Here is a 13574-nt window from a genome sequence, read left to right as displayed (position 1 = left end):
GGGAAGGGGCGGGCCCTGAGGGCGCTCTCGCTATCCTATTGGCGGATGAGGGGAAGGGGCGGACCCTGAGAGCCCTCTCGCTACCCCATTGGCGGACGAGGGGAAGGGGCGGATACTGAGAGCCCTCTCGCTACCCCATTGGCGGATGAGGGGAAGGGGCGGATACTGAGAGCGCTCTCGCTACCCCATTGGCGGATGAGGGGAAGGGGCGGACCCTGAGGGCGCTCTCGCTATTCCATTGGCGGATGAGGGGAAGGGGCGGACCCTAAGGGCGCTCTCGCTATCCCATTGGCGGATGAGGGGAAGGGGCGGATACTGAGAGCGCTCTCGCTACCCCATTGGCGGATGAGGGGAAGGGGCGGACTCTGAGAGCCCTCTCGCTACCCCATTGGCGGATGAGGGGAAGGGGCGGATACTGAGAGCGCTCTCGCTACCCCATTGGCGGATGAGGGGAAGAGCGGGCTCTGACTGGCGGAGAGCCCAGTTTCCGGTTCCGGCGGTCTCTCGGCGGCCCCGTGGCGCGAGGAGGCAGCAGGATGGTGAGCGGCCCGCGGGGCCCATCCGAGCCCATCGGCCCCGCGGCGGGTCGGTTCGGGCCCTCGGCCCGGCGGGGGAGGCGCGGCCAAGGCTTGGACCGGGGCCGCCGAGGATCCGCTCGCCGCCCGCGGGGAATCCGAGACCGGCGCGGCCGGGGGAGGCCGGGGGCCCGGAGCGGGGGCGACGATCGGGGGGGGAGGCGGGGGGAGGATAGATTTGGGCGGTTGAGGCGGGGGGGAGGCTGGTGATGGGGGGGCAGGCGGGGGGGCCTAGATTTGGGTGGTTGGGGGGGGGGAGGCTGGCCGGCGGGGGGGGGTAGGTTTGGGCGGTTGAGGCGGGGGTGGTGGGGGGAGGCTGGTGATGGGGGGGGCTAGATTTGGGCGGTTGAGGGGGGAGGCTGGTGATGGGGGGGGGCTAGATTTGGGCGGTTGAGGGGGGAGGCTGGTGATGGGGGGGGGCTAGATTTGGGCGGTTGAGGGGGGAGGCTGGTGATGGGGGGGGGCTAGATTTGGGCGGTTGAGGGGGGAGGCTGGTGATGGGGGGGGGCTAGATTTGGGCGGTTGAGGGGGGAGGCTGGTGATGGGGGGGGGCTAGATTTGGGCGGTTGAGGGGGGAGGCTGGTGAGGGGGGGGGGCTAGATTTGGGCGGTTGAGGGGGGAGGCTGGTGATGGGGGGGCTAGATTTGGGCGGTTGAGGGGGGAGGCTGGTGATGGGGGGGCTAGATTTGGGCGGTTGAGGGGGGAGGCTGGTGATGGGGGGGGGTGGATTGGGGCGGTTGCGGGGGGAGGCTGGTGATGGGGGGGGCTAGATTTGGGCGGTTGAGGGGGGAGGCTGGTGATGGGGGGGGCTAGATTTGGGCGGTTGAGGGGGGAGGCTGGTGATGGGGGGGCTAGATTTGGGCGGTTGAGGGGGGAGGCTGGTGATGGGGGGGGCTAGATTTGGGCGGTTGAGGGGGGAGGCTGGTGATGGGGGGGGGCTAGATTTGGGCGGTTGAGGGGGGAGGCTGGTGATGGGGGGGGCTAGATTTGGGCGGTTGAGGGGGAGGCTGGTGATGGGGGGGGGCTAGATTTGGGCGGTTGAGGGGGGAGGCTGGTGATGGGGGGGGGCTAGATTTGGGCGGTTGGGGGGGGAGGCTGGTGATGGGGGGGGGCTAGATTTGGGCGGTTGAGGGGGGAGGCTGGTGATGGGGGGGGGCTAGATTTGGGCGGTTGAGGGGGGAGGCTGGTGATGGGGGGGGGCTAGATTTGGGCGGTTGAGGGGGGAGGCTGGTGATGGGGGGGCTAGATTTGGGCGGTTGAGGGGGGAGGCTGGTGATGGGGGGGCTAGATTTGGGCGGTTGAGGGGGGAGGCTGGTGATGGGGGGGGCTAGATTTGGGCGGTTGAGGGGGGAGGCTGGTGATGGGGGGGGCTAGATTTGGGCGGTTGAGGGGGGAGGCTGGTGATGGGGGGGGCTAGATTTGGGCGGTTGAGGGGGGAGGCTGGTGATGGGGGGGCTAGATTTGGGCGGTTGAGGGGGGAGGCTGGTGATGGGGGGGGCTAGATTTGGGCGGTTGAGGGGGGAGGCTGGTGATGGGGGGGGGCTAGATTTGGGCGGTGGAGGGGGGAGGCTGGTGATGGGGGGGGGCTAGATTTGGGCGGTTGAGGGGGGAGGCTGGTGATGGGGGGGGGCTAGATTTGGGCGGTTGAGGGGGGAGGCTGGTGATGGGGGGGGCTAGATTTGGGCGGTTGGGGGGGAGGCTGGTGATGGGGGGGGCTAGATTTGGGCGGTTGAGGGGGGAGGCTGGTGATGGGGGGGGCTAGATTTGGGCGGTTGAGGGGGGAGGCTGGTGATGGGGGGGGCTAGATTTGGGCGGTTGAGGGGGGAGGCTGGCTGGCGGGGGGGGGCTAGATTTGGGCGGTTGAGGGGGGAGGCTGGCTGGCGGGGGGGGGCTAGATTTGGGGGGTTGCGGGGGGGGGAGGCTGGCTGGCGGGGGGGGCTAGATTTGGGGGGTTGCGGGGGGGAGGCTGGCCGGCGGGGGGGGGGCTAGGTTTGGGCGGTTGAGGTGGGGGTGGTGGGGGGCTAGGTTTGGGCGGTTGAGGGGGGAGGCTGGCCGGCGGCAGAAGGGGGGAGGATAGGTTTGGGCGGTTGAGGCGGGGGTGATGGGGGGCAGGCTGGTGATGGGGGGGGGATGGATTTGGGCGGTTGAGGGGGGAGGCTGGCCGGCGGGGGGGGAGGGATAGGTTGAGGTGGGGGTGGTGGTGGGGGGAGGCTGGTGATGGGGGGGGCTAGGTTTGGGCGGTTGAGGGGGGAGGCTGGCCGGCGGGGGGGACCGGGCGCGCACTCTAACGCTCCCTCTCGCAGGTGCTGCTCCATGTGCTCTTCGAGCATGCGGCCGGCTACGCGCTGTTCGCCGTGCGGGAGGTGGAGGAGATCAGCCTGCTGCTGCCCCAGGTGCGGGCCCCCGGCCGCGACCCTTTGCCCCGGGGGCGGGGGAATCGGGGGTTTATCCTGCTCCCCCGCTCTGTCACCATAGGCCCCGGGGCGCTGGAGCCACCTGTCAGTTCCCCCTCAAGCAGGGCCAGTGGGTGCCCACGGCTCTGTCAGCTGAACAGGCCCCGAGAGGCGTCAGGGTCTCCTTGGGGGGCCCGTCCTAGGCTTGTCCCTGAGCTTGGGGAACATTTGCTCCCTGAGCTGCCCTTGGTGTGTGGCACAACGGGAGGTTCCCCCATCTGAGGGGTGGGGGAGGGTAACCAGCTGAGATGGGTCCTTGCAGGGGGGCAGAGATGCGCTGCCCCAGGCGTCCTGCTGAAGCCCCGGTGCGTGGAGGAGGGCAGCGCGGCGGGTTGCCGGGCGTGGGACTGTCCCGTGGCGGTAGGACCCGGACGCCGTTAGGAAGGTGGGTTGCTCTGGGCTGCGTGTGAACCCAGCCTCTGTTCTGTAAGGCGGGCAGGCCACAAGCTCGGCTCCTGGTGAGTGCAGTGATGAGCATCCTAGATCTGTCAATCCACTGAAAGCAGTGATGTCACCCCGTCTCTGAGCACTCAGGGGCGCCTGCTCTGGGCACAGGTCTCCCCCTGCCCAGCCCAGGGGGCAGGTATTTGCAGCTGTGCTGCTCCTCGTGCTTAGCCCCGGCTTGGGTCACCTGCCCCCGATATCTGTGTTACAGCCAGTGGAGACGTTCGGTCCCAGCATGCAGAGTCCCCGAGGTGTATCAGCAGCTTCCTGCTCTTACAGCAAAGCCGTGTGTGTTGGGGCCTGCAGTCTGTGCTTTCGCCACATTACTCGTGAGGGCTTTGTGCTCAGTCAGTGTATGTGCTGCTGGGCCCCGTGCTGGCCCTCCTGCGGGGTTGGGGTCCCAGGTTGCCCTGTGTGATACCCGCTTCCCTGTGGCCCATTCCAGGTGGAGGAGAGCATCCTGAACATCGGCAGGTTCCACAGCATCGTCAGACTGGTGGCCTTCTCCCCATTCAAATCCGCCCAGAGTGCCTTGGAGAACATCAATGCCATCTCGGAAGGTGAGGCTGGGCTGGCGACTGCTGACCTTTGGGCCTGCAGTGGCCTTGGAGGCTTGTTGCCCTGCTCCTCTCTCGCTGCTCTGGGTTGCCCCCTTTGCTCCCATTGGTGCCCTGTAGCTGCACAGCCCATTAACTTCTTCCTCTTCCTGGGGCAGGGATTCTCCACGAGGACCTCAGGCTGCTCCTGGAGACCAACCTGCCGGCCAAGAAGAAGAAAGCATTGCTGGGAGTCAGTGATGCCAAAATTGGGGCTGCCGTCCAAGAGGAGCTGGGTTACCAGTGCCAGACTGGAGGGGTCGTGGCAGAGCTCACACGAGGTGAGAAGAGACGGGGTACCGCAGCGAGGCGTGGAGATGCTAGCAGGCCCTCTGCGGGGTGATACGCCTGGGTCTGTCCCGCAGTGCCCTGCCTGTGTGCGTGGCATGTCCCTGTTTGCCTTGGAGGTGAGGTGCGGGGATATTAAGGGGGACCGCAGTGCTCACCAGACATTCTGCGTCCGCAGGGATCCGCCTGCACTTCCACACCCTGGTGAAGGGCCTCACTGCCCAGTCGGCCTCAAAGGCGCAGCTGGGCCTGGGGCACAGCTACTCACGGGCCAAAGTGAAATTCAACGTCAACAGAGTTGACAACATGATCATCCAGTCCATCAGCCTGCTGGACCAGCTGGACAAGGACATCAACACCTTCTCCATGCGTGTCAGGTGAGGGCTCTCTGAGCAGCATCGGCCGCGAGGGGCCGCAGTGACGGCATCGGGAATGTAGCCTGTCTGCAGAGAGCACTTCTGCCCTGGACTGCAAGGCCTGCATGGGGGGTCGGGGGTTAGTATGGAGCCCGCGCATCGTCTCCTCCCCGTGCTTACCGCAGACAGCGCAACTCCCAGCCCTGGCTGCACAGAAAGGGGAGGAAGAGCATCTGCCCGCGTACACCCCAGCCAGGGACCTGTGACCTGGGCTGTCTTGTTAGCAGGGAGACACGTCTGCTGCGGGGGCAGGGTGGGCTGGGAGGAGATGGTAGGTCCGTCGCGCCCCTCCCTGACTGCTCCCCTCGGGCCTCCTGCAGAGAGTGGTACGGGTATCACTTCCCAGAGCTCATCAAGATTGTGAGTGACAACTACACCTACTGCCGCTTGGCCAAGTGCATCGGGAACCGCAAGGAGCTGAGCGAGGAGCGTCTGGAGGGGCTGGAGGAGATTGTGATGGACAGCGCCAAGGCCCATGCCATTCTGGACGCCTCTCGTTCATCCATGGGTTAGCGGCACTTCGAAACCATTGTGTGTGTGTGTGTGGGGGGGGGTCTCCACTGCTGGCAACAGGGTCTAAGGGCTCATGAATATGTTGCCCATGGCCCTGGTTTGCCGGGGCAGGGGTACGGCTGATCTGGGCTCCCCATATCATCTGACCTGTTCCTTCTTGATTAGGACATAAACTGGCCAGAGGCTGATGTGGCGGGGGGGGGTCAGGGGAGGAATTCCCTCCTCACTCCAATAGGCTAGTACTGAGTGCTGTTAACGGGGAGGGTCAGGACTCTGACTTGCTGCTTCTCTTGGGGGTGGCAGTTCCTGGGTTGCGGCGCCTCCCGGGGGTTGCCCTGGTCTAGTGGCAGTTCTTGTAGAGCGCTGACATCTGCTCTCTGCAGGGATGGATATCTCCCCCATTGACCTCATCAACATTGAGAGCTTCTCCAGCCGGGTGATCTCACTGTCTGAGTACCGCAAGGACCTGCAGGAGTATCTCCGTTCCAAGATGAGCCAGGTGGCTCCCAGTCTCTCTGCCCTCATCGGGGAAGTGGTGAGCATAAACACTGCCAAATTAAATGTAAAAATGTAATAAGAAAAGCCAAAAAGGAGTTTGAAGAACAGCTAGCCAAAAACTCAAAAGGTAATAACAAAATGTTTAAGTACATCAGAAGCAGGAAGCCTGCTGAACAACCACTGGGGCTCCTGGACGATCGAGATACAATAGGAGCCCTTAAAGACGATAAAGTCATCGCAGAGAAACTAAATGAATTCTTTGCTTCAGTCTTCATGGCTGAGGATGTTAGGGAGATTCCCAAACCTTAGCCGTCTTTTGTAGGTGATTAATCTGAGGAATTGTCACAGATTGAAGTGTCAGTAGAGGAGGTTTTGGAATTGAGAAACTTAACAGGAGCAAGTCACCGGGCCCAGATGGCCTTCACCCAAGAGTTCTGAAAGAACTCAAATGTGAAATTGCGGAACTATTAATTATGGTTTGTAACCTGTCCTTTAAATCAGCTTCTGTACCCAATGACTGGAAGACAGCTAATGTAACACCAATATTTAAAAAGGGCTCAAGAGGTGATACCAGGAAGTCTAACGTCCGTACCGGGCAAATTAGTTGAAACAATCGTAAAGAATAAAATTGTCAGACACACAGAAGAACATAAATTGTTGGGCAAAAGTCAGCATGGTTTCTGTAAAGGGAGATCGTGTCTTACTGATCTGTTAGAGTTCTTTGAGGGGGTCAACAAACATGTGGACAAGGGGGATCCCGTGGACATAGTGGACTTAGATTTCCAGAAAGCCTTTGACAAGGTCCCTCACCAAAGGCTCTTATGTAAATTAAGTTGTCAGGGATAAGAGGGAAGATCCTTTCATGGATTGAGAACTGGTTAAAAGACAGGGAACAAAGGGTAGGAATAAACGGTAAATTTGCAGAATGGAGAGGGGTAACTAGTGGTGGTCCCCAAGGGTCAGTCTTAGGACCAATCCTATTCAGCTTATTCATAAATGATCTGGAGAAAGGGGTAAACAGTGAGGTGGCAAAGTTTGCAGACGATACTAAACTGCTCAAGATAGTTAAAACCAAAGCAGACTGTGAAGAACTTCAGAAGGATCTCACAAAACTAAGCGATTGGGCAACAAAATGGCAAAAGAAATGTAATGTGGATAAATGTAAAGTAATGCACGTTGGAAAAAATAACCCCAATTATACATACAATATGATGGGGGGTAATTTAGCTACAACTAATCAGGAGAAAGATCTTGGCGTCATTGTGGAGAGTTCTCTGAAGACATCCACGCAGCGGCAGTCAAAAAAGCAAAGGGGATGTTAGGAATCATTAAAAAAGGGATAGAGAATAAGACGGAAAATATCTTATTGCCCTTATATAAATCCATGGTACGCCCACAGCTTGAATACTGCGTACAGATGTGGTCCCCTCATCTCAAAAAAGATATACTGGCATTAGAAAAGGTTCAGAGAAGGGCAACTAAAATGATTAGGGTTTTGGAACGGGTCCCATATGAGGAGAGATTAAAGAGGCTAGGACTTTTCACACTGGAGAAAGTGAATAAGGAAAAGTTATTGACTTGTTCCCATAATATAAGAACTAGGGGCCACTAAATGAAATTAATGGGCAGCAGGTTTAAAACAAATCAAAGGAAGTTCTTCTTCATTCAGTGCACAGTCAACCTGTGGAACTCCTTGCCTGAGGAGGTTGTGAAGGCTAGGACTGTAACAGGGTTTAAAAGAGAACTGGATAAATTCATGGAGGTTAAGTCTATTAGTGGCTATTAGCCTGGATGGGTAAGGAAGGGTGTCCCTGGCCTCCGTTAGTCAGAGGGTGGAGCTGAATTGCAGGAGAGGGATCACTTATGTGAGTGCCCTCGGGCTGGGGGCAGGGGTGATCTGTGCTCTCCCAGGCCACAGAAATGATGTTCTAGTGCGAATCTGTCAATCCACTGAGCTCTGTGCTGAGACGCAGCCATTGCTGATCCGTGCCCTGGGGAGCCTGCCCATACTAGCTGAAGGGCCCAGGTGGCACAGAATGCAGCATTGCATGCTGGGCCTGTAGTCTAAGCAGCTGGATTGCAGAGCCTCAGGTCTCTCGCCACCCTGCTTGTCTCCTTTGCGTCTCTGCAGGTGGGCGCCCGTCTGATCTCCCATGCCGGCAGCCTGACGAACCTGGCCAAGTACCCAGCCTCAACGGTGCAGATCCTGGGGGCAGAGAAGGCCCTCTTCAGGTACAGCTGCAGGGTGGTCGTGGTGATGGCAGGCTCCTGGGCTGCTGGGCTTGACACGTTGGCCAGACGCGGCTGCATGCGTGAGTGATAAACCAGCCCCAGTCTCTGAGCGACCACCGAGGCTTTTCCTTGGCTCTTGCTGAATGGTTTGGTGCCTGGTGCTGGGTCTGTCAGGGAACCCAGGCAGCAGGTTAGCTATTCTGATCACGGGGGGAGTGATGGGCAGAGTCTGATAGACACTAGTGCCAGCCATGCAGGGCCAGCCAGGATGTGACCAGTACCTGGCCGTCACATGTATCTGACTCTTGGGAAGGAGAAGGGGCCAGGCAGCTTCTGCTGTGCAGCTGGGATGTTGGGTATTGGTGGACTGTGGCTCCCCCAGGCATCCATATTCAGTTCTGTGCCAGCTGTCTGCTGGTCACAGGGAAAGCTGCTCTCCTCACTTCCTGTCGTCTGCCAGCCTGTGTGAGGAGGAGAGCGACACCTTCTGGCTCTTAGCATTTGGCATAGCTAGTGTTAGCCATGGTTCTGCTGCTCTGCGGGTGCAGGAGGGAGCAGAGCTGGGGGGCCAGGGGGGGCTGGCCTTCAGACCCGCAGTACGGCTGCAGCCACCTAGGTGTGTTCACCCCGCTGAGCGCTGGTGGGCTGCTGCATTGTACCAGGCCAAGCAGGTCAGATTGGGTTGGCAGTGTCTGGCCAGAGGCCGCCCTGAGTGGTCAGTCGCCAGCCCCAGCAGGGTCAGGGCTCCAGAGCGACCGTCACTCCCATACTTGTTCCAGGGCCTTGAAGACTCGTGGCAACACCCCGAAGTATGGGCTGATTTTCCACTCCACCTTCATCGGGCGAGCGGCTACCCGCAACAAGGGGCGCATCTCCCGCTACCTGGCCAACAAGTGCACCATCGCCTCCAGGATAGACTGCTTCTCAGGTGCCCCTTTCGCCCGAGCCCCGGGCTGCGGGAGGGGCCTGCCTGGCCGAGCTGGAGGCCAGTGGAGTGTCACACAGACCCCAGCGGCTTCTGCAATGATGGGAATATTTTTCGTCAACAGCATTTCACGTAGTGAATGGTGACACCTGTTTTCTGAGCAAAGCCGGCTCTAGGGCTGGGAAACGGGGGGCTGCCAGCTGGGTGGCTGGGGGTTGGTGGGGAGTGGGCTTTGCTGTAGCTAGCAGCCTGTCATTCACACTGCCCCCTCTCTGCAGATGTCCCGACGAGCGTCTTTGGTGACAAGCTCCGGGAGCAGGTAGAGGAGCGCCTGGCCTTCTACGAGACAGGAGAGCCTCCCCGCAAGAATCTTGATGTCATGAAGGAGGCTATGGTGGAGGTGAGGGGGCTGGGAGTGGGCCTGAGGTGCTGCAGGACTCCTGGGCGGGTGCCAGATGTGATGTGAAATCTCCTGCCTGACCAACTGCTGGAGGCAAAAACTGATTTAATGAGGCTGATCCGACACCTGGGGAGTGGGAGCCCGTCACCATGGTCTGTATTGCCCATGCTGATGGAGCCTCCGCTGTCCTTTTGCCAGGCTACTGAGGTGGCCGCTGAAATCAAGAAGAAAGAGAAGAAAAAGAAGAAGCGGGAGAAGAAGCGGCTGGAAGCCTTGGCAGTGGCAGCAGCTGCTGAGGAAGCAGAGAACTCTGTGCTGGAGACAACCATGGAGGTAGAGGTAAAGAACCAGGAATCTGCCCTAGGGTCTAGGCTGGCTGCAGAGGCCCTCACTGATGGGGAGGAGGGGGGCTGGCATTTCCATCACGACTTCTGTCTGCATCACACGTCCTGTCCAGAGGGAGAGGAGGGGGCTCGGGTGGTGAGTGAGGGGCATGTCCACCGCCTGCCTGGGGAGCTCGGAACGATGCAGGTTCCTGACTCCTCATTTCTGCTCCTGCGTACATCAGGAAAAGGCGGCGGATGGGGACAGAGGCAGCTGGCTCTGGGAATTGCTGAGCGGGTGCAGAGGGGCCACTGAGTGTCTCAGTCGGCCTGCAGCTCAGACAGATACTCTGCGCCCCCCTGTGACACCCTGAGCAATGCCTCCGACTGCACTGACCTGGTTACGTGCTCCTTGCCTGCATGCTTTAATCCATGCAATGGCTAACCGGTCAGTGGGTGTAACGACCCTCCAGAGCATTCACCCCTTGGTGGGAATATAGCTCCTACATCTTGGAGTTATTGTTCCCAGCTGCCTGCGGACTCAGGTTGATGTCACTGGTAGGGCCGAGAGAGAATGCAGCTGGAGCCCCAGTGGGCTAGCACAGCCTGCTCGTGGGTCCGTGTCCTGTCTCCACAGGGAACGTGCCTGTGGAGGGGCACATCTTCCTCCAATGACTGAAGCTCTTGGAGGTCCCAAATCCTGGCTGCAGGGGATGATGTCCCCATGCTGCCACTGCAGGCCAGTGCTCTGGGCTATCCTGTGATTGAATGGCAGGTGCCCTGTGGGAGTAGCCACCATCTGCCAGGTTTTGGATCCTCCTAGATGACTGGCTTTGGATGAAATACCAAATTGCAGAGTTGCCCTCAGGCAGGGCAGCGAGGGTCCTGAACTGGCAGGGAGTGAGGAGAAATCAAAAGGAACAGTGGGCTGGGACCACCAGACCTTGCTCGGGCTCCCTGATGTGTGGCCACTGTCCTGGGGCTGTGTGAAATGGGCTGGTCCTAGTCCTGGCCAGCCTCCACAAGTAGCCCCCTGGGTGGAGCTCTCCTCTCAGCTGCTGCTCTCCATGTTGGTCTGTGGCTCTATGGGGACTTGCTTGTGGATCTGGCCTAGAAAGCCGCATGTCCACGCAACAGAGGCATCAGCCTTTCCAGAACGTTGCCCTCCAGCCCAGGTAAGGCCTGAGCTGCTCTGCAGGGCCCTCCAGCACCAGCAGGGCATGAGCCTGTGAGTACAGGCCGTGCTCCGCTACACCCCAGGGGGGTTCAGAGGGCCCCTCTAACCCCCACTCTGCTTCAGGAAAACGACACACCGCCCAAGAAGAAGAAAAAGAAGAAGCAGCAGGAGACCTCACTGGAGGAGAATGGGCTGGCAGAAGAGCCCTTGCCCAAGAAGCAAAAGAAACTGGCGCAGGAAGAGCCCCCCCAGCCAGACAAGAAGAAGAAGAAGAAAAAGGTCAAAGAGGAGGATTAAGCGGGGTGGGAGGTTACCAGGTCTTGCTTGTGGGACAGCCGGGGGACCTGCGCTGCAGCAGCACAGACTGACCGGCACCCGCAGACGGGGCAGGACACTTACCCTTCCCAGCTGTATAAACCTGTTGCTGCTTGTCCAGCATTTCGAGGCAGCTGTGCGTCGAAGAATGTACCCAGCCCGGAGCAGCCCGCATTAAATGCGTGTTGGTATCTGGTGTCTAGTGCTGTGGGCTCGCTCTGGCAGAGGCTCGAGTCACGGCACGTTGGGCTGTGCCTAGCCACTGGTTTAACCTGGCCGAGGCGGTTAGTCCTTGGAGCGTGTCTGGCCTGGGACTGTGGAGCCTGCTCCTCTCTGGAGCGGCCTGGGTGGTGCTGTTCCGTTGTCAGGCGGCTGTGGCAGAGAATGCTCCCCTTGGACTCCTCATCTGTCGGCCCAGCTGCTGCCTCCCCTCCCCTCCCCACCGCAGCCGTGTCCTGCCGAGTGCTGGGCCGTGGGGGAGCCCTGCACTGCAGGTGGAAGGGATGGCTGGGCCAGTGACGAGTGCCTGTATTTCTGGGATCCCTTGAGCTCCGTCCTCTGCACAGGGTGTTACTGCGGAAGCAGAGGGAGTGGAACAACCACCTGGCCCTACCTGTGATTGAAACAAACTTCCACTAACAATAAATGTTTCAAGCTTTTCAAGCCTCTTCTCTGTTTACTTTTAAGAGCAAGACTTCCCTTTGCTGCTGTAAAACTCAGTGTGTGCCCCAGCCTCTGGCTTCTATCTCCGCAGGTTTGCAACCGCCCTGAGCCAGAGGAAGACAGTTGCTCAAGGCCAGAGGGCTTTAATTTCTTGGGTAAAGATTTAAAATAGGGCAGGTTGTGTCCAGTTGTGAGTCCCTCCTTCAGGCTGCTGCGCTGAGCCCTTGTCGTGCACCCCAGCAATGGTGTGCACGCGCCTACGCTAACCCTTGTGTTCTCTTCTTGGGGTGACTGGCTCTGCTGCCTCCCTGTGCTAGATTACACAACGGGGCCTTTACAACCCTGGTGCTAAAACCCAAGCAAGGGGGAGAGCATAAAACCTCCCTAGGATTGGGGGGTGGGATTCAAAGATAACCAGAAGCTGAAACTGATTAGTTCGGTTTTGCCCATGTTTGAGTTAACAGCAGAGACAGGTCCCTTGGCTTAACTCCAGTTCTCCTCCCTGTGGCCCCAGGGATCCCCCCCCGGGCCAGGAGGGCAGAAGACTGGCCTGCTTTCTCCCTAGCAGGGAGGATGAGCAGGTGGTAATGGCTCTTGCACCCAGTTTGAGCTGGAGACAGTTTTGAGATGGCTCTGAGGTTGGCGATGTGCTAATGAACAGGCAGGGGCTTCCTGCTTTTTTCCCCCAACATCTGGGTTCTAGCCATGGCTGCCTAGAACACCCCCTGAAATGGTGGAATTGATCAGAAGTGGCATCCGACAGTTACTGTGTTACAGACAAATCCTATGGGGGTGGCCAGGTTTTCAAACCCCTTTATCCCCTGCAATTGCTGGGGTCTCCATCCTGGGTTGCACCTCAGTCTCTGCCTGTCCCCCAGAACAGTCTAGTCACCTGAGAACCAATCTGAGCCAAACTAAACAGCTGGGTTCGGTAGCAGGCTAGCCAAGTACCATTTAATGGTGTGAAAACAGGAGGCCAGAGTGGCTGAGCTCAGGGGCCCTTTTAGCCTTACCTGCCGACAGGCATTGATAGTGTTATAGCCGTTGTTGTGCCTGCTAGTTTCCCATCTGGATCTAGCCCCGGCTTGGGCCAGTGTGATCAGAGCTAACCGTGTAACTGCTGCTGTTCAGGTCGCTGCCACTGAAGAGGGATGAAGGGGTGTTTTTGGGGGGGAGATCAGACAGCACTTGAGGCTCTGGGGCCACACACATCATGCTTGTTTCAGTCTGTAGCTGTGAGCCAGGCCTGGTGGGGCTTTGACAAAATGCAGAGCAGCATTTACAAGCAGTGCTGCTGAGAGCCCCTGGCCAGCTGCCTGAGCTCTGCTCCCCCCAGGGATTTAGTTGGGGGTGGGACTAGATGACCTCCTGAAGTCCCTTCCAGCCCTGATATTCTATGCCCAGTTGGCTCAGGGGCAAGGCAAGAGCCCTGGGTTGGGTGAGAGCAGGGAGGGGGCTGACTCTCCCTCCTGCCGAGATAGGGGCCCCTGCAGGGGCAGAATGCTTTCCTCGAGCTGGGGGGCAGGTGTAGGCCACTGAGTCCACGCCAGCAAGGGTGGCAGCTCCCCCTCTGCCCCGGCACTACTGGAGTGACCCTTTCACAACGAGCAGCCTGGGGGGTGATGTCCTCTCTATGCCCCCACCCAGCTGGGCCTCTGCCAAAGCAGGAAGTGGGGGGTGTACTGGTTATAAGCCCCTCCCCCCCAGGGGCACAGGGCTGTGCATACAGCCCCCTCTATCTCCCCACATCTGGCAG

The 13574-nt window shown here is 59.5% G+C and overlaps 1 protein-coding gene and 3 non-coding genes across 4 annotated transcripts; all 4 read left to right on the top strand.

The window, feature by feature from the left end:
• The first annotated feature begins 364 nt into the window (after nucleotides 1-364).
• Nucleotides 365-11818, top strand: NOP56 (NOP56 ribonucleoprotein). Its single transcript, XM_037898483.2, has 12 exons — nucleotides 365-539; nucleotides 2879-2968; nucleotides 3918-4032; nucleotides 4188-4349; nucleotides 4535-4733; nucleotides 5093-5280; nucleotides 5669-5820; nucleotides 7915-8015; nucleotides 8795-8943; nucleotides 9219-9340; nucleotides 9539-9679; nucleotides 10964-11818. Exons 1-12 carry the CDS (start codon nucleotides 537-539, stop codon nucleotides 11135-11137), a joined length of 1596 nt encoding a protein of 531 aa, XP_037754411.1. The 5' UTR covers nucleotides 365-536; the 3' UTR covers nucleotides 11138-11818.
• LOC114020569 lies at nucleotides 4876-5009 on the top strand. Its single transcript, XR_003565395.1, has one exon. It is a non-coding gene; the product is annotated as a small nucleolar RNA SNORA51 (small nucleolar RNA).
• LOC114021088 lies at nucleotides 9034-9104 on the top strand. The gene has a single exon (XR_003565759.1). It is a non-coding gene; the product is annotated as a small nucleolar RNA SNORD56 (small nucleolar RNA).
• LOC114020568 lies at nucleotides 9393-9461 on the top strand. The gene has a single exon (XR_003565394.1). It is a non-coding gene; the product is annotated as a small nucleolar RNA SNORD57 (small nucleolar RNA).
• Nucleotides 11819-13574: the final 1756 nt, after the last annotated feature.

Source organism: Chelonia mydas, chromosome 4, assembly GCF_015237465.2.
Source record: "Chelonia mydas isolate rCheMyd1 chromosome 4, rCheMyd1.pri.v2, whole genome shotgun sequence".
Lineage (NCBI taxonomy): Eukaryota > Metazoa > Chordata > Testudines > Cheloniidae > Chelonia > Chelonia mydas.
Note: the sequence above shows the minus strand (reverse complement) of the source record. Positions and strands in the feature narration are given on the sequence as shown.